Source organism: Protopterus annectens, chromosome 16.part0, assembly GCF_019279795.1.
Source record: "Protopterus annectens isolate FY-2018-M chromosome 16.part0, PAN1.0, whole genome shotgun sequence".
Taxonomy (NCBI): Eukaryota; Metazoa; Chordata; order Ceratodontiformes; family Protopteridae; genus Protopterus; species Protopterus annectens.
In genome coordinates, this window is record NC_056750.1 from 246,345,932 (window position 1) to 246,366,269 (window position 20,338).

The following is a 20,338-nucleotide window of genomic DNA, read 5'->3' on the forward strand; positions in this document are numbered from 1 at the left end:
AATTACATTTCCTAATCATTGCAAATGATTAGGAAATGTAATTTCGTTCATGTTGGCCAGCCATGGTAAGCAATATGATGAATTTCATCGTTTAGGTGTTTCGGCTTTTCTACAGTTCGCTTTATATGTGTCGATGTTATGACATTCAGTTATATCATGCTTCATTTGTGTGATAGATATAGATATAGACCCTACGGGTACATGTGGGTGTTGTATGTAGTTTTGAGTATACAGGATGCTTAGCGGCTCTGTGTGGAAATCTGAGGAAAGAACACTGGGTGTTATGTCAGCAGTGTATGCAGATTTGAGTACAAAGAGTACATGTGGCCATTTAGGCAGAATGTGTGTGTGTGTGTGTGTGTGTGTGTGTGTGTGTGTGTGTGTGTGTGTGTGTGTGTGTGTGTAAAACTGGGGACCAAGGGTGTTGTAGGAATGAGTACACATGGTCTTTGAGCTGTATGTGTACATCTGATTAGACAGGGAGCATGTATTGGCAGCATGTATAGATCTGAGGACACAGTACATGTTGGTGGTATATGAGGATCTGAGGATAGAAGGTGTATGTGGGCGCTGTATGGTGGATTGGCGTACTTAAGGTGCCTGAGGCAGGATATGTAGATCTAAGTATATGTTGGCATGTTGATGCTATATGTAAGTCTGAGTGTGCAAGCTGTATGTGACTGGTAGATATAAATTCTTATTTGGGGAGAATGGATGTGTGGTTGTATGTTTTATGTTATGTTGATGGGTGTATGTTACGTGGATGTCTCATGCTGACCACATTACACTGAGCACAGCAGAATGAAGGAAGGCACATTGAATGAATACACTGAAACAAGTAAAACGAACTGAAAATGAAAAAATGCATTGCGCTGCTAGATTTATGCACATTTGAAAAGGAATGTACTGCTAACGTAACAGTGATGTGTTTGTCAGTTGTAACTGTCGTTTGGAGAGTTTAAAATCATACACATGTCCACATAGAACCTGCTCACCTTTTGCATATATGCAAATTATAATCCTCGAGCACAAGTACCTCACACATCTGTCCACATAGAACCTGCTGACCCGGTTTCATATATGCACACATCATAATCCTCAATTGCAAATACTTCAGGTAGCTATTTCATAAGTAGTCCGTCATAGCCTTTGCAGTACATTACACCTTGTTTTATTAACAAGCACATTATGTGGAGCCTTTGCAACATATTTGTATACACAAAATCATAGTTAGTCAGCCGTATGTCAGACCAGCATTGTATGTCAGACCAGCACAATAATGCAGTGTGAGCTGTCTTTTCCTCTATTTTTAAACTGTATTGGAAGCACTGCTGTTTTCCTCAGTTTGTATCTTTGTTTTCTAAGTGCCTTTCCTGCTACATTCTATGTTAACTGATTTTTTCCATGGCACTTAATTGCACTTCTTGAATTTCTGAAATGATATATTTGCCCCCTTGTTTAAGAGCCAGTGGTTTCCATTGTTTTTGAATTGCTTGCTTGTTTCTTGCTGTTTTCCCACTGCTCTTCCAGACAAGTTGTGTGCCTGTTTGTCTGCGTTTTTGTCACACTCTGTAAATGTTTAGTACCTTCACCGTTGTCCCTCATGACTCTGTTGGAGCTGATGGTTGCTTGCCCATGTGTTTTATGTAGTAAAGGTGTATGTCTATCTATCTGTCTGTCTTCTCCCTGTCCATTTTTAAAACACCATGTTCAAGACTGCAGTTTCTTGAGCAGTTTCTAGCGTCATTGGTGACGCAAGTTTATTGAGATATGTGACATCGATTTAAAGGCAGCTTCATAAGCAGAGTTCGCATGGTGAAATGCAGGTTTCATGAAGATGGCCATGTCTAGATATGGGGGAAGAGCTTATTAAAGTGATGCAGTACACCAGCATTAGTAGGCACTTGTGATTAGCTGGCCACAGTAACCTACCTTAAGGATACAATGATTAATTCATACCCTATGAAGGCATATACAAAGGTTTATTTTATTCATTTTGCAGGTAGATGAACTAGGCACCTGGGCCCCCTTTTCAGTCATGGCCAAGTTTACTAAGAATGAATAGTTAGTATGACAACAATATGGTATAACAAAAAACGGTAACATACAGTGAAGAGCAGTTACAGCAACATACAAAAGGTCAGTATAAAGCAAAAAACAAACTGATTTTTTCCTCCTGAAGCGTTTCAAACCATGTTGCACTTCCTGCTGGAATTTCCCAGAGTGACAGATGTGTGGCCTTTTTTTCTTTATATACGCAGGATTGGCTTATGCTCCTCCTTAACCACAAATTTAGTGTTGTTGCAACATGTACTTCTGACTGTCAGTGTCTGAACCTCACAGAATAGGTGCATAAGTGTTATTTATATGTGCACCTCTCATTCAGTACAACATACACATTGGCTGTTTAAAGGTCTTAAATTGCAAGTGTTGTTGCCATCACTGCTGTAGCACAGATGGTTGTAAAGGGGAGAAATTAACTTTCTGTCTGTCTTTCCTAGGTTGATGTATTTCGAAATGCTCTGTACAAAGAGGTAAGTGTGGTGTTTTCCAAACGATATCTAATTCTTGTTTTTTTATTAATTATGTGATTGGATTCTGTGTTTTTTTTTATGTCTTTTATCATAGGCAGAAGAGTTGATGTCAGGATTTCTTGCACAGAAGATCACGGAGCTCGACAGCTTTTTGAAGGTAAGGATTTCTGTCTTGCACTGCAGTACATCTGTGAAGTGCCATTCCTCTAAGTGTGATTGCCTTCTGATTCTTCATCTATGTGCCTTATCTCACTGCAGTGTTGATGGTAATCCCTAGGCCTATTTTCTGGTGACAGTACCACTGTGAGATGATGTTCTTACAATGCAAAGCCATTTCTTTTATTGTGCACAGCTCTTGTGACTTATCATTTGCTATACTGACAGCCCTTATAGAAAAAATACAACACCTGTGTAAAGATCACAGAACTACAGGTGTCCACTCGGTTTTCAGTTCAGTAGGCTCATGCTCATTTATTTTATTTATTTATTTTTATCTCCCTTCTCCCCCTTCAGTACCTGCCAACCACCATTTTGTACCACATTCAGCTGGACCCATCTTTCCCTAATAATGCAATTGCTAGTCATGCTAGACCATTATTCAGCCAAACATCAGCGTTTTCTGTAATGTAAGGCCCTACTCTCTCTCCCCATGGTGGCTACGTGCATGCTGACATATGCAGGGGTATGCAGTGCCTTCCCCTTGGGATGTGAACATTCCCTCATATGTCACACGAAGAATAGAGTCCACTTCCTTACATGTTAACTGTAAGATGTCCAACCCTCTTCTAAGGATGGGTGAGACAACACTGGCCACTCACTTCTATACTCCCCTGCTTGTCTTCTGCATTAGACTTGTGTGAGTCTTTTATAAGGATTTATCTTTCTAAACTGCTCAGCTATGTCTGTATCAATCTGCCATTTCTGTTACTGCTAGTAGCACATTTTTATTCCCTGTACTTATCCCTAAGGTTATCTTGCCCCCCCCCCACCTTTGTAGAGAAGATACATTTCTGCCTTCTATACTTTGGTCCTTTGCAGCCTCCTGCACTCCTGCCTTACTGCTCAATATGCATTTCTGTAACCTGTCCTACGTTCTGGGATCTTTGTACACTCCCGCCCTTGATGCCAGTGACACATTTTTGCTTCGTTTATTAAGTCCTGGCATTGTCTTGCACTCCACTGTAGCTGCATCATTAACCTGACAAAACCTAAACTTATGTTGTCACTATCTAAAGCACACTCTGTCATACATGGGCACAGAGAAGTTCTGGATAAAACCATCCTACAACATATTTCTGCCAATTCATTTACATCTATATTGGGGCTGTTCACTGGGTGAACTGCAAACTTAAATCAAGTAGCCTCTTTAAAGAAAATTGAGGAAAAAAATCTGGCAAAATGAACATAAGTATAAAAAAGTGCACATTGTTTTTGGAAATGCTAGCCTGTTGACCTGTCTCAAAAAAGCATCATTATGTTTAATTAAAAATACGCTTTTGAATAGCAGTTCTGAGTTGTACTGTTATGCAGCTTGAGTATTTTCTTATATTTGTGTATCTGTAAATGGTGGTAGAACATGGCCCTGCTCTTTGATGCAGAAGCTCTGATGTGGGACGTGTTTATGCTGTACATTTGATTTACACAGACATTTTTAATCTAAAATGTGATTGGTATGTGTCATTTTTCTTCACAGGAGAGCTGCATGAACCTGACTGATCTGTCAAGCCTACACGCTGAACTGGACATCCCCATCCCTGACCCTCCCAAGAAGGAAGATGAGGTAAGACATAGTACAGTGTGAGTGTACCACATCACTACAGTCTGTATGGTAGTGTCACCAAAACCATATAATACTGAGGTAAGACAGTACAGTGTACCACATCACTACAGTCTATATGGTAGTGTCACCAAAACAGTTTAGTACTGTGGAGCACACACTGCTTCATGTATGTGCTACAGTATACAAGCCCCTTATTTTATCCATAGGTTTTGAACATCCAGTGTTCAGCTGTCTCCCCTATCACACTGATAGAAATATCACCTATGTAAGGAATGATGTTCTGCACTATCGGTTTATTGTACAACATAATTCCCTACGTATCTCGCAGCCCTACATGTGTTCATGTGCAGGGATGCAAGCAGCCTGTCTGACCTGAAATGTGTAGTTTTGTACAAAAAAACAAGAGCTCATAATTTGTAGAAATGTGTTCTAAATCAAGACAGGTAGCACTCTTGTGCAGTTGTGTGGGCTCCAGGGTACCTAAATGAACAGTGCAGAAACTACACAAGTTCCATGCAGTGAAACCCATACATCGAAGCACAATCCAGAGTTATGCAGATCTTATGAGAACTGGAAATGTGAACTCGGAGACTGCTACATCTCTGAATAATGCACTACATGTAATAGTAGTAGTTGCAGATGCTAGTCTGTATTCATCAAGACAGCACAAAGCATTATAGATAGCTGTATAAACATGCAATATTTACAGCTACAGTGCTTGCTGGATGTATTAAATGGGAGAAAAGGGGGTATAGCAAAGTAGGAAAAAGAGGGACAGCAGCATGCAGAGGACCACAAAGAAATACGGCATATGATGGGGGGGGTGGTGCAAGATGAAGGTAAGGTGGAGAAATTTTTTTTATAGTGAAAAGAGAGGAAAAGGGTAAAAGTAAAGTAAGAAAAGAAGGGCAGGACAGTGTACAGCGACAGACCTAACACAGAGCAGCTCAAACGGGGGGATGTGATCTCATGACCCGCTAGTGATCACACATGATTTTTGAAGCTGTCTAATTTTATAGAAAGTTACATGAAATGATTAATGTACTAGTGACACCAGTAATTTAAAAAATATGTACATCTTTCCTTTTTTCAGAAACAAATGACATTTTGTATCAGAATTCTGCAGTACAATTCATTAATCTACAGATGTTACACTCTTGTTTTTGATATTGTGCTTATATTTTCCATCATTTCTGTCGCTTTCTGTTTTTCAAACAAGTTTCTCAGTTGTATCCCAGATTCCTACTGAAAGAGGGAAGAGTTGCATGTTTTTGGTATTAAGATGTTATCTTAATTAGAGGTGTAGATTTTTGGACAGATGTACCTACTTTTCAGAGGCATTTGTACATATTTTAATGTCTACAAGTCGAGAGGCATGTATCTAGTTGGATAAACAACAATAATAAACTCTCCCTCTCCAGACCCTTCCTAGAACTGTTCAGTATAACACTGGTCATTTTCCTCCACCTCAGAAACCTACAGTATGGCAGTGCTTATATTCCTTCATAAAGGGGGTCCCACCTCGGACACCAGGAACTATAGAACCATCAGCCTGTGGGAATTTGCAAAGCTATGGAATATACCAGATCTCATTTCATAAGCTCCGATAAAACTTTAGTCCCACAACATTATATTTTTTTGTCAAATGCAAATTAGGTAAGTCTCTGAAGCTGTACATGCTGGCCAAGCATTTCATACAGCATACCCAGATCTAGCCAGAGCCTCTGACCCTATTCCCCATGCTGGAACTGTAAATGAACTTAGAGGCCTAAATGTAGACCCTTGTGTTGTAAGATGGAAAGCAAGCTGGCTGATAAGAGCCCACACTACCGGCTAAAATCTCAGAGGTGATGATGACCAGTAGTGTTCCTCGTGGCTCAGTTCTGGAGCACCTTCTTTTCAGCACCTAATTCTAGGATTGCCAAACTATTAAACCTTTTGTTTGCTTAGCATCCAGTATGGTGTTACTACAGTAAAGGCTAACCCATACAAATCAGTGGCATATCAGAAAGAAGCTTAAATTTAATGTAAAGAAGTGTAGCACTGTCACCTTTGGTAAACAAATCTCCACAACCACTTACAGTATAGGCAGCACCCCAATTCCAGACTGACAGTCATCAGAGATTTTGTCACCTTCTTAGACAACTCCCTATCCTTTGACCACCACGTAACAACAGTAGTCAGGAAATCATTCTGTTTAGCCTGATTTAATAACTAAACGTATTTCATCCAGGTGAAAGTAAGTTATAATTTTGCTATACTCCTTAATATGTATCGATCCAAATATATCACAGAGCCTGGATGACTCTTGATGTTCCTAACTGAAAATATTACCAGACTAAAGACCTTCAGCTACCAAGACTGGCTTGAATCTCTATCCCTTTACCCATCGATCTTCTACAGCTCTGCAAAATAAATGACCTCAGAAACACTCAAATTAAAGATTTAAATCTCCATCAACAAATAAGTAAGGACTGTTAGAAAGACAGATTTATTACTCAATGCTCCCCATCTTTGGAATAATTTCCATTACATATAAAACAGATTGATACACTCCCTTCCTTTAAGGCAGTGGTCTCCAACCTTTTTTCCACTAAGGACCAGTATCCATGTAAGACAATTTTCCACGGACCGGCCATCTCGCGGCACACATAATAAAGTAGATATTTATTTATTTGACATTTGTTTAATGAGGAGGCCAGACCCAGGGGGAGAAGTTCCAAAGTACAATAAAAAGACGGTTGGCAATAATTATCAAAAAAAGTGTACAATCTACTTAACAGCATAACATTAATCTACTATGGTTACTATGGTTGAGACCTAATGGCAATCTTACTGATCTTATGTTTATAAGAGCAATATTTAAAATCTGTCCCTATTTGGCTCTGTTCAGCATACCTCTCAATTGTACATATTTTCACAGAATGTCCAGATTTTTGCCTCCTATTTTTGGTCTTTTTCTCATAAAATTGTTGTTTTCTGGCAAATCACTGGCAGATCATTGAGGCTGAAGTCAGAAAATAATGACATTGAATTTCATACTTCATACCCTTTTGAAAATTCATGCTAATGCAAGACCTGTATTTCTATCAGCTTTCAAAGTTTGTAAGAGCAGTACTTGAAAGGGTCCCTATTTTGGGCCTTTGTCCCCCCATTATTTTTGGCTTTGTCCAAATTTCTTGATCTAAGTAACAGGCTGAGAGGTATTTGAAAAAATTACATTGAGCTGCTTACTGCTTGGTGTGATGGATTTGAAGTGTTCTTAAGACACTCAGTCTTGCTGGCTGGATTCTGCTAAAATTCAAAGTCTGGTTATATTTGCATTCACAGTCTGTTGCATACAGAAACTTGCAGAATATACACTGATGAGAGAATATTTATACACATCACTTTTTAGAGGCAGTAACAAACTTTTATAATAACCAAAGCAACCGCGCGTTTGTTGCAAAAGTACTGTTCAACTTTACTTTACTCATATAGTACAGATGATGAGAGAGATATAACATAACATAGGACTTGTGTCCCTACTCTACCATAACTGGACTGGACTTTATACATCTTTATATATTTATTTACAGTTTTATCCCTTCCTTGTTTAACAATGTCTTGTAAAGAGACCAGCTTTCTGACTGTGTGAATATCCTGTAACAGTGTCCTGATGTCCATGTAAAAAAACATATTTTTGAAAAACATTGTTCTGTCTTCTATTTGGTGGATCTGTATAGAACATCTGTTCTTAGCATCCTGTTTTCCATTGCAGCAGAAAACATTTTTTGAAGAAAACACATTGTTCAGAGTTGAAATTCCTGTATTTTTTATTAGATCTTGTATAAAAAATCTGTTCTTGTGCTATATTGTTCTTTTTCCATGATGCAAACATATTTTTGAAAACACATTGCCACAGTGTCAATGTCATTTCCATTCTTTAAAAATTATTTTTGCATTTTTTGCTCTTGCATTTCCTGTTTTTAAGTCTCTAGGGAAAAAATGTCCATTCTAAAAAAGCAGATTTTGTTTTTTGCTCTTTTGCACATTTGTTTTTTAAAAGTTCCTAAGGAAAATCTGTCCATTCCATTCCTTTTTCAGCATCATCCTTTATGTGAGGCAGTCACATATTACTAAACTCTGTTTCTGCATTTAAGCAAGCCTTTTCTTTTCTTTTTTTTACAACATAATTAATTCAACATAGACTTAACATAATATATTAGTATTCATACCTCTCAACTGTACAGATTTTTGCAGAATGTCTAGATTTTTTCCCTCTGAGTTTTGATCTGTTCTTCATAACTTTTGTGATTTTCTGGCAAATCACTGGGATGATCTGAGGACTGAAGTCACTAAATAATGATATACATTTGTATTTCAGACCTCATATCCTTCACAAAATGCATGATAAGACACATTCTGTTATACTAGCAACTTTTTATAGTTATAAGAGCCATATTTAAAATCTGTCCCTATTTATCCCCCCATTATGTTAGGCTTTGTCCAGAATTTTTGCACTACTAAAAGGTTGAGAGGTGTGTGTGTACGAGATCAGTAGAGAGTAAGAGTGATGTGTGAATGCAGGTATGAATGAGGGAGTGACCGTGTGTGAGAGATGGGAAAAGAGTGAGAGTGATGTGTGTGAGTGAATGCGTGCATGAATGCAAAAGAGACTGTGTGTCTGTGTGGTATGGACGAAAGGTACACAAACCTCCTTGCTGCTGCTGCCAGCGATCTCTGTGTCTCTCTGTCTATCTTGCATTCATGCACGCATTCACTCACTCTTTTCCCATCTCTCACACACAGTCACTCCTTCATTCATACCTGCATTCACTCACACATCACTCTTACTCTCTACCGATCTTGTATATATATATATATATATATATATACACACACACACATACACACACACAAGATTCTTTTGCTTTCATGCACGCATTCACTCACACACTCAGATGGACACATAAACACACTCCTGCAGGCATTCACTTGCCTGACAGCCCAGTACCGGTCTATAGCCTGAGTGCTGGGGACTGCTGCTTTAAGGCAAACATTTGAGTATTGGATGGGCACCAGTGAATTCATCCCTGGCTTGACTTGTTTTTGCCCTTCTGGAGGCTTCTCTGTGAGGGTGCGTATTGGTAAGATGATTATGGTCTGTGGAGTGACTCTGCCTTATAAACTGAGTCTGTTAAACTACTAGCCTACACGTGTATCTTAAGCTGTCCATGACAAATCCTGTCAGTAGAAAGAACATTCCCAAACACGTGACAGAAAAATCTATCCATTTACTGTAACATTCAGGATGATGTTTCCTAACCTCTCATTCTTATGCATTGAGATCATCATTGTTCTTCTACCTCAGTTTACCCTATTAGTGCCAGCACTATTCCTCTGTACTGGTAATGCCCATGGCTGAATCAACACCTCAGCCAGGTCATATCAGGCATCAACTTTGATGTCACTTTTGGCCTAGTATGTACTTCTGAACTTACCTTTAAAGGAGATGGAGCATAAACTCGTTAATCTGTCTGAGCAGGCAGTAAGCAGAAGATGCCATACTCTCCTAAAGCTCTTCAAAATGATGTCCTGTTCATGGCGGTTGAAATGGTAGCTTGTAAATCACACTCCCGACCTACTTGCGGAAATACGAGTAGCTCAGCATGTGACGATGAAAAAATGCAGCAATGTACTTGAGCAGGTCTCCAGCAACACTTCAAGGGAGGGTGGCCTAATGGTTAAGGTGTTTGCCTTACAAACACAAGGTGCAGGGTTTGAGTCTCACAAGGGGATAATTGGCTAGGCTTACAGTGGCTTGCAAGCGCAGTTAGCCTAGTTCTAACCTATGAACCTATGAATGCACAGCTGCAAGCTGTCAATTGTAAGTACAAGCAGCAAGCTGTGCTTTGCCACAAAATGTCTGACAGCAAAATAAAGTCACCTGTAATTATTCATGCACCCTGAACTAATTTCATTACATGTCCTGCAAACAGGTGTAAAATTTAGTTGTTTAGAGGTGCACCACCATTTTATATATTATGCCACACAGATCTGGTAAGTTATATGGATACGTGGCACCAGTATAAAGGAGAATAGCAGCAGCATCTAAATCCGTACACGGCTCTAATGGAGTGCATTTTCTCCCACATATGACTGAATTTCAGCTGTGTTCACCTTCATACATTTATATGCCATTATGATCTCATTTCCCTACACACCTTCATTTGCATAGCTTTACATAATCATTAGCATTTATCTTTTGCAGCACGTGTACTCCCTACAATATTAACCAACATGGGACACGTAGCTACTAGGCTGTGTGTAGCTGATTCTGTAGAAGTGCATGCTGTGCTTTATCTGTGAATCTTGGCCGGGGTTCAGACTTTTGTGGTAGCATTCCTTCACATTTTGCCATCACTGAATACATTGCAGTTTGTCAGGTGTCAAGTCTATTGTGACTTTGTCCCATGATGTGTGCAGTCTATGTACCTGTACATATTCAAACTTTGACTGCTTTATGCTTCGCCTACCAACCCTGCATCAAAAATCCTCTAACTTCCCCATAGTCTGCCTTTCTATGCTGTCTTATTCCATGTTGTACCTATCCATAATATGCTTTCTGCATGTTTTACTTGTATGCATTACAGCTGCGTCAGTATGTGCCTACTAATGGTATTTTGCCCCTGCATTATGTATGCATACAGTTCTTGCCATATGTTGTATCTACACTCACTGTTCCTTCCTCATGCCATCCCTAATCCTATAGTCTGCCCCTTATAGACTTCTAAGTGAAATCTGTGGTTACATTCCATGTCATTAAAGACCTAACCTTCCTTTAGCTTATGCATTTCCACAAGATAAACAGCTACATAAACATTTTAAGGTGTTAAATCTCCACCAACATCTAGATAAAACACACTGGAAACATTCCTACAATGGGGCCAGGCCCAGGGGGGGGGATGGCCCCCTGTTGTAGAATGAAGTGGCAGTCCACAAAAATCACAAAAACTGATAGGCCAAAGAAGAGCCATAAAGATGATGAGTGGACTATTGAGGATAAGAAAGAAATTTATATATTTTTACTGTTATGCAAAAAGTCCAGAATTTCCAGACAGAGGATATACAAAAAGATGGAGATAAATTAGATGAAAGAAAAGTAATTCCACAAAAAACTGTCAAAACTTCAAATGAGAATTTGCACTCCTTGATACAACATATTTTTCAAAAACAGTATATAGATCAAGAAACTTTGATTTGCTTGAAAAAAGAAGCATCTGAGGAAGTACAAAAATGTAAACAACAAAACCTAGATATTTTTGAAAAGTTTAAAAAATAAATATGGACATGGGAAAGAGATTTGATATGGCGCAATATTTATGCAAAGGAGAAAGCCAAATTGATCAGTATAAAGAAGGCCGCCCGATATTTGGAGAAATAGAGTCAAAAGGCATCCATATATGGAAAATTACACATTAAAAAAATATCACAAAGAAGATTAGTAAAGTAGAAGTTAAAAAAATAGAAGCTTAAGTTATATAAGGCCTGCGAAGTGAAATATTTAATGTAGAAGGTCTAACAGATTACATCACAGCATGATGGAGTGAGACCCCAAAGTAAGGAGCAGCAGGAAGATCAGGAGACATCTGAAGAAGAAATATGGACTTGGGAAAGAAAAATAGGTTTAATATGGTGTACTGTTTATGCACAGGAGAAATCAAAACTAACCAATACAAAAAGAGCAGCACCAAAGATAGTTGAAGAGAAATACAGGCAAAGGAATGTGGATATGGAAAACTTTACAATACAAAAAATAAGAAGACCAAGAGGAAAAGTAGAAAAAGAGATTAGTAATGGAAAAGTTAAAGAAATAGAAACTGAGGTTATGGAGCAGCTGCAAATTGAAAGATTCAATTAGAAAATCTAATGCAGACAGCACCACAACAGGACAGAGCAATGGCTATCCAAATTAAGGGGAAACCAGTGGAACAGGAAGCAATTGGTGAGGTGCCATATCAAGATATTTTGGAGCCTTCCACAGGAAACCAGTATAAATATCCACTTGAAGCTAGACAGCAAGGGAAGGAAACTCTGATGCAGTCAATGTTGAGGAATGATAGGCCAGTGATTTCCCATATGACAGAGCAATGAATGCTACAGGATGAAACTGAACAGAAGGTGTCACAGGAAGATGCTATAGAATGCATCAGGAAATGGAAAACTAGGGATGTACCCTCAATTTGGAAGAAAATGAGCTAAGAGAAGAGTTACTTGATTTTAATAGACCTAGATCTAGTAAGATCAATGAGAAAAATAGACTGTAGAAGGTCAATAAAACCCCAAAAATCAGAAGTCTGATCTGATAAAACAAATGAATGCAGTAATTAGGACTGTCCATAGAGATCCATGTGATATAACAGAAGTAAACAGGATGTATTACTGTGCAGCTAAATTAATAACTGATTGAAGTTTTACCACAAGAACACAGGGTAGTGAGGGAAAGGAAGGGAAATCGGATACCATCATGGAAGTATCGAGTAGAGAAAACTGTAAAGCAATTAAGACAACGAAGTGTCACTGTTGGAAGACTACAGAAGAGGATCAACAAAATACTAAAAGATGTGATAAAAGCAATGTACAGTATTAGAACAGACCAGGATCTATCATGCACTATCAAAAATAATAAACTAAAAATTTCAGCACAGGCGGAAAAACTTAGAAGATGCACTGATAAATATAAAGCAAAAATGTTTTATAGAGAATTGGGAAACAAGGTAAAAGAAATTGAAACACCGCCAAAAAAGAAGAAAGGGAAGTATCTATGAAGATCCTGTGGAACACAACAAAAATGCTAAATGGATAAAAGAAGTAAAAGAATGAATAAGAAGCTTAAAGGTACAGGATATGAAATGGGATGAAGTAACAACCAGAGAGATTGAAACAAATTTAAGAAAAGCCTCTAACTGGAAAAACCCAGGCCCAGATGCAGTACCTAACTTTTGGTTAAAAGTATTAACATCTTTGCACAAAGATTTACCCATGAGTAAGAACTATTTATATGCGTACCCTAAACGGACACCAACCTGGCTAAAAACAGGTAAAACAATGCTCCTACTTGAGTGAACCTGCAAGCTACCCCAAAAATTATAGACCAATAACTTGCCTTATGACTGTATAAACTATACATGGGAATTGATGCCAACCGAGTTTATAGTCATTTAGAAGAAAATTCAATTATGTCAGTAGAACAAATGGTCAATAAAAAAGTCATGTGGAACAAAGGATCATTTGTTGTTAAAGTCATAGTGGAGAACTGTAAAAAGCAGAAGAATCTAAGTATGACATGGATTCACTACAAAAAAAATGATAATATCCCACATTCATGGATAAAAAATGTATGAATGATACACCCTACACAGATAACTACATTACAGTGACCATAAAACAGTGGCAGACCACTTTGCAATTAAGCCATGATGAAGGACAAATTATCCCAGGGATAAAAATTCAAAGGGGGATATTCCAGGGTGACTCTGTCACCATTGCTATTCTGCCTTGCCCTTAACCCATTAAGCTGTCTGCTTAACAGCTTAGGCCATGGCTGCAATTTGGCTCCTAGAAAACAACAAAGTCTAAAGACGTCTAATCTTCTCTTTGTTGATTATTTAAACCTGTATAACTCATCAGATGAGGAATTGAAAGCAGAGCTGCAGGTTGTCAAAACTTTTTCAGATGATATTAGAATGTCATTTGGCCTTGATAAATGTGCAAAAGCAACCTTTAAAAGCAGGAAAACATCAGTTTGAGACAAGAATGTAATATAAAACTACTTGAGCAGGAGGGAGTGTATAAATACTTGGGAACTGATGAAGGATCAGCAATAAACCATGAACAAATGTGAATAAAACTTGGTAAGGAATACTTTAGAAGACTTAAATTAATCCTGAAAACAGTGTTGACATCTAGAAACAAAATCCAAGCTGAAAACAAATTTGCTCTTACTGTCCTAACTTACAGTTTTGCAGTGATTGATTTGCCCCAAAATATGTTGGATAGATTAGATATTAAAACAAGAAGGATGCTTCATGCCGACCAGATGATCTGTAAAAATCAGTGCATACCAATATTATATATATATATATATAATATATTTATTTATTTATTTATTTATAGGTAGGTACCAGGCTATTGGCCCAAGGGCCTACGTAAGCCCTAGTCAACAAGGTTATTTGGCTTACGCCACCCAAGAAAGTTATTTTCCTGTGCCCCTGTCGAGCTGAGCCACAGAAGTGATCCCCGGGGTGTATTTCCTATTTCCCATCCACTCATCAAGATTTTTCTTGGAGTGTTAATGAGGAACTTTGCTTGACTTCCTGAAGGAGGGATCGGCCTCTTTGAAATTGATTACATGTATAGAGCTGCAATAGTGGGACTCCACACATATCTGCTGAGCTCACAAGACCCAAATGTAAGTGCTGAAACAACATGAGGAGAATAAATCTAAGATGACTTCTGTGCTTACCCTAGCAGAAGCATATCCGTGTCAAGTAGGAATGGAAATCAAACCAGAAGTAGATAAAAATCATGCAGCAACTGAATGTGCCAAAAAACAAAAGAAAGAATATAAGGTGAAGGACCAGATGAAAAGCCAAGAAATGTGGAAAATGCATAAATAAAGTAGAGAAAACCTCTGGAAGAACCTCATGTTGATCAGGAACAAACACATGAATGGTTAAAGACAGGTGAATTCAAACCAAGAGATGAAAGGTTAATATTGGTGACCCAAGATAGTGGGCTACATACATGCTGGTTTACAAAGTCCATTGAACATGTGGGAGAAACAGACAAATGTAGGTTTTGTAAAACCGAACTGGAAACAGTCGCACACCTCATTGTTGGTTATGACATAATAATGGCAGAAGGATTGTGTACTGAAAGGAATAATAATGTGGCAAGACTGTTGCACTGGGGATTGTGCAAACATTAGGGTTTTGAAGTGGCTGAAAAGCACTGGAAACATGAGCCACAAAGCATCATAGAAAATGAAGTCTACATCACATGGGTTCATCCATTACAAACAAGTCAAAAGATAGACGCTAGAAAACTGGATATAGTGGTCCAAGAAAAAACAAAAATAGCATTGGTCATTGAAATTGCCACACCCAATCACTGCAGTGTCCTGCTTACAGAGAGACACAAAGTTATAAAATATCAGGATTTGCAAGGAGAAACGAGAGCAATGTGGAAGAAGGATACCCAGATAGTTGCGATAGTAGTAGGAGCAACGGGTGTTATAAAAAAAGAATCAACAATCATATTTGGATATGTTACCAATACGTGTTACTCTGTACGAACTGTCGGAGTCATTACTGAGCACATTGCAGGTGCTGCAAAGAGCACCTTTGGCTGACATCAAAGACTGAAGCAATACTAATTTCATGAACTTTAATCGTACTTTGACTTAGGAATGGGGTCCATTCTCGTCATGGTATTAGTAACCCAAAAGATTTAGAGAAATTAAAAAAACGAGAGAGAGAGTGACAGAAATTGCCCCTTTACTCTATCTTTCAGATTGCTGACACCCTCTCATATTTCAAAAAAAAAAAACTCTAAGATTAAATGGATGTCTGCAAATTCATTCATGACCTGACCTGTATTTTTTCCTTTCTAGAAGAGGGAGGTACATCACGAGGATAGATGTTGAAAAGGCATAAAAGATCTATAGACTTTTATTCCTTGAATTCCTATGATTTGTGATCCTACCTGTACTGCACCAGCAGCAAGCTGTACAAATACTGTTCCTTCCACTACAGGTATGTACATGTAGAGCATTGCTGGATGTAACACAGCACAATTAACACTAACACAGCACAATTAACACTAACCTGACTCATGCTGTATGTGTATAGCCACTTCCTTTCCTGTTCTGTAGTTATGCACACTGTAACTGCCTCTTGTTGTGCTTAATACACTGTTTATGTCCACTACAGCACATACCATCACTTTTCTGTACTGTGTTTTTCTGTATTATAACTGGTACCTTCTCACACCTGTCCCATGTAAGAGCTACCTGTTGTAATGCTATGGTGCATGGTACCTACTCCTTGTCTGAGCTTCCACTGCTTTTTCCCCACACATTGCGTGCTATGTATGTTGATTTACATTTGCCTGACAGCAAAAGAAGACAATAGGGCTGCCCTTGTAAATGCCTCAGCTTTCTGCTTCCCCTCCTATCCCTACTTTCCCCTTACATTTTTTCCATCTGGCCCATGCTGTCTTGATATCCTTGTGGATAACCTCTTTACCACTCTTTCCAGCATTCCATTCCTTTGGGACCATGACGCACTCTGTGAAACAGTACTTTCAGTCATCCAAACAGTAGTGCTACAATTTGCTTCTTGTGTTCTCCTTCCATCTCTGTTCCCTTTACATCTTCTTGTTGTTATCTTGTACACCAGTACCATGCCCTACCCTGGTCTCATTTGGTCTCTGACACAAAGAGCCACAGCCATCCTTCCACTCTTTTCTCTGGATTCCTTCCAACAGACTGATGTCCTTCTCTTTATTGTCCCTAGAACTGCATGCAGTGCTCAAGATATGTTCTGATTAAGACTCTGTATAATGTGCATTAGCACTTTACTTCTGAAATCTAACCATCTGAGGATATAGCCAAGCATTCGTCTGCTGTCAATGCCTTCTTACCCTGCACCAGTAGTCCAGTCCATCTGTGATCAGTTCCCTCCGATCTGTTTTCTTCTCTGTCATTAGTTCCAGTCCCCCCAGCTGATAATTCTGACCAGGGTTGTTCTCTAAGTGCAGTACTTTGCATTTGTTTTTCATTGAACATTAGCTGCCTCCTTTCTTCCAATTTGTTCAACCTCTCTAACTCGTTTGTAACACTTCTTCCTTTGTCCACTGCTGCACACCTTTGAGTCAGCAGCAGACAGGTTGATGATCTTCTCATTTCTGTGAGATATGTCCGAGACAAACACATTGAAGAGTACTGGACCCATGGCAGACCCATGTGGTACTCCATTAGTCACTTCCATAGTTCTGATGTTTCTCTCTCCACAATCTTCTGTGTCCTGTCACTCAAACATAACCTATCTAGTTTCTCAGCCTTGTTCCTCCTTCCAACTCCTGCAGTTTTCTTATTGACCTCCCATGTAGGACAGAGTTAAAGCCCTTATTAAAGTGCAGGCAGACTATGTTGTCTTGTTTGTTTCTGTCAGATGTAACCCAGTCATAAAACTGTATCAGATTTAGCTGACAGCTCTGTCAATCCATGCTGGTTGTTGTGCTAGAGATGGTTTTCCCTCTAGAAATGCTATCTACCTTTTTGTATGATTCTCTCCATGACTTTCCCTGCCACTGTTAAGCTAACATGTCTGTAGCTCCCTAAATCCCCCTCCCCTGTACAAGGGTACTGCAGTTGCTGTCTTCCAGTGTTCTTGCACCTTTTTACTAGTGGTCTGTTGAAGATTTCAGTCAGGGGGGTTTGACAACACATTAGCCAGATTTCTGAAGTTTATGGGAGGTAACCACTCTGGTCTTTGTGCTTCGTCCTTAGTAAGATAATTCAGTTCCCCTCTGAACATTCTGCTGTCTGTCCAGTGATCTCCCAACAAAACATTCTTTCAATAACTCTGCTTTCTCCCAGTCTTCTGTGAACACTTTCCTGTCTTTGCTCAGCCTGGCCAATTATGTCCTTCCCTTCCTTCTTTTTGCTGTGTACCTTAAGAAGTCCTTGCTTCCCTTCTTGATCCCTTTTACTAAATCTCTTTCAACTTTAAACATTACTACCCTCACCATCTTTGATGCCTTTGTACATTTCTCCTATAACATGCCTCCGTCAATTCCTGCTCCCTCCTTTCTGGCTCTTGTAGGCCCAGTCTTTTACCTAATTGCTGGTATCACAAGCACAATGTCCTTTGCCTGTTTTGCATTTTTGCTGTTCCTTTAGCTTGTATATCCCCTTGATTTGCTCCAGTCTCCTAATTTATCCTTAATACTCCCAAATCAGAATTGCCACTTCCAAAATCCTGCACTATTGTCTTTGTCTGTGCACTCTTGTCTCTCCTCCCATTCTAAACCACACACAGTCTTGGTCAGTGTTGGCTAACAGTACTGTACCTTAGACATCCATAATATCCCCTGCACTGGTTAGGTCCACCTTCAGAACCCTATCCTTTCTGATACAGTCCTGCACCAGATGGCTGAACCCCTCATTGTCCTAGACCTCAGTCAGATCCTACTCCTTTCTACCATGGAGTTTGGAATTTCCCCAGTCTGCTCCTGGTAGATTCACATCCCCAGTGATGCCAGGGTAGAGAAACTGCATTTAAAAGATGTTTGTATTTTTCTTAATTTGACGAGCACATTTATAAGCTATATTTAAGTTTTGTGAAATCTTCAACAAAACTGCACTGAAATTGTCTTTACAAGATGTCTTAACAGTGATATGAGAATTTTGATTGTGTGTGTGTGTGTGTGTGTGTGTGTTTGTGTGTGTTTGTGTGTGTTTGTGTGTGTTTGTGTGTGTTTGTGTGTTTGTGTGTGTGTGTGTGTGTGTGTGTAGCCTAAACCTAAACCTGAAACTTTATTCTTCAGTAATTCTGTGATGAAATATAGAATGCAAAGAAGCCATAAAATTGACAGGCAGGAAACTCTTAAGCTTAAGACTGTAAAAAGGCCTGTAAGTAAAAACTATGTGAAATTTTGTGTTTACTTCTGCTGTCTTCCTGTGGAAAGGAAATAATAAGCTAAAACTTATATTTTCAGCTGAAAAGTATATAAAGCCCTGCTGGAAGACATTCTTTTGTCAGTTTGTCTGTAAGTTGCTGTTTTGTAGTCTGCCTATGTTGTATTCTAGTAACTTAGTAGTAAGGCTTCAGTGTTCTTTGAGAATGAGACAGCCAGATTATATAACTGTCTGAGTTTTTCTTTGAGTATTCTATCTGTGCAACTATTTTTGTGCTACTATTCTTTGTTCTACGTCTGCATCCTTTATTTGCTTCAGTATCAAACTTCCATATTTTTCTAGTCAAGTCCTTATTTATTTCTAAGGTCTTCTGGTTGGGACTGGCACTGTAGATCATCAAGCTGCTAGTATTCACCTTTAACTGACCAGTCTGCAACACATATTACAATTTTGTGTTTATTATTATATTTGGCTATTGATCAGAAATGTTGTAGAAGCTGGTTGTTTCCTAGCCATATATAGGGTGGTGTCAGTACTACCTTGCCAGGGCAAAAGCTGTGGAAATTGGAAAATTCTTGCAAAATTCCTTGGAAATTGGGTGTGAAAGTGATCGTTTGTTTTACATTTTATAACTATTGGTAATCGGCACTGAAAAGACTTTGTTCTTTGAGAACAGTGGCGAGAAAGGGACCTGGGGTGTTAGGCTAAAAAAACAGCTTAGTAAGGGCTCGCTGTGTAGTCTGTGTGAGTGTGGATATTGGAAGCCCATACCAAAGGCAACGTAGCATAGCCCCTTTATGTTGTAGAGGTCAGGTTATATTTCTTGACTTGGTTAGTGAATCTGGTTAATGTGTATCCTTTTGATTTTACCCTGTTGGGTGCCAGTGGTCTGACTCAAAGAACAATCCCTGTGGTGGCCATCAGACTGTTTGTTTGCAGCAGTGGGGTGGATCCAAGGACTGAAGCCCCTGCCCCTTGCATAATAAGTGTTACATTTGTGGTGACTGTGGTAGGATTCAAATAACATCACCGCCAGACCAGTCACCACATTCTACATTACTACTACCCTTCTGTTCCTACCTCAGTACTTTGTCTCCTCATCTGATCTTCCTCTGTAGTACCTGGTATGCAAGACTCTTTAGCACCAACCCTCCCTCCTTCCACCGTCTTAAATGCCATGGAATTTAACCTAGTTTCTGATACCGCCTATTCCCTTGCCTCATTCCTGGTTTGGTGTTCTTCCTTCTTTCGAGCCTCAGATATTATGTCCTGTTTTTACATAGCTTAATGCTGCACCCAGTCTGTCCCTCCTTTGTCATTTCTGAACTTTTGTATTTG

The 20,338-nt window shown here is 39.0% G+C and overlaps 1 protein-coding gene across 1 annotated transcript in view; it reads left to right on the plus strand.

The window, feature by feature from the left end:
* Positions 1-20,338, plus strand: part of PSME2 (proteasome activator subunit 2) — a 126,313-nt gene that overhangs the window by 16,010 nt on the left and 89,965 nt on the right. Inside the window, exons 2-4 of the mRNA XM_044058891.1 lie at positions 2,502-2,534; positions 2,629-2,691; positions 4,228-4,314. Coding sequence (XP_043914826.1) covers positions 2,502-2,534; positions 2,629-2,691; positions 4,228-4,314 — 183 coding nt within the window. The remainder of the gene's footprint in view (positions 1-2,501; positions 2,535-2,628; positions 2,692-4,227; positions 4,315-20,338) is intronic.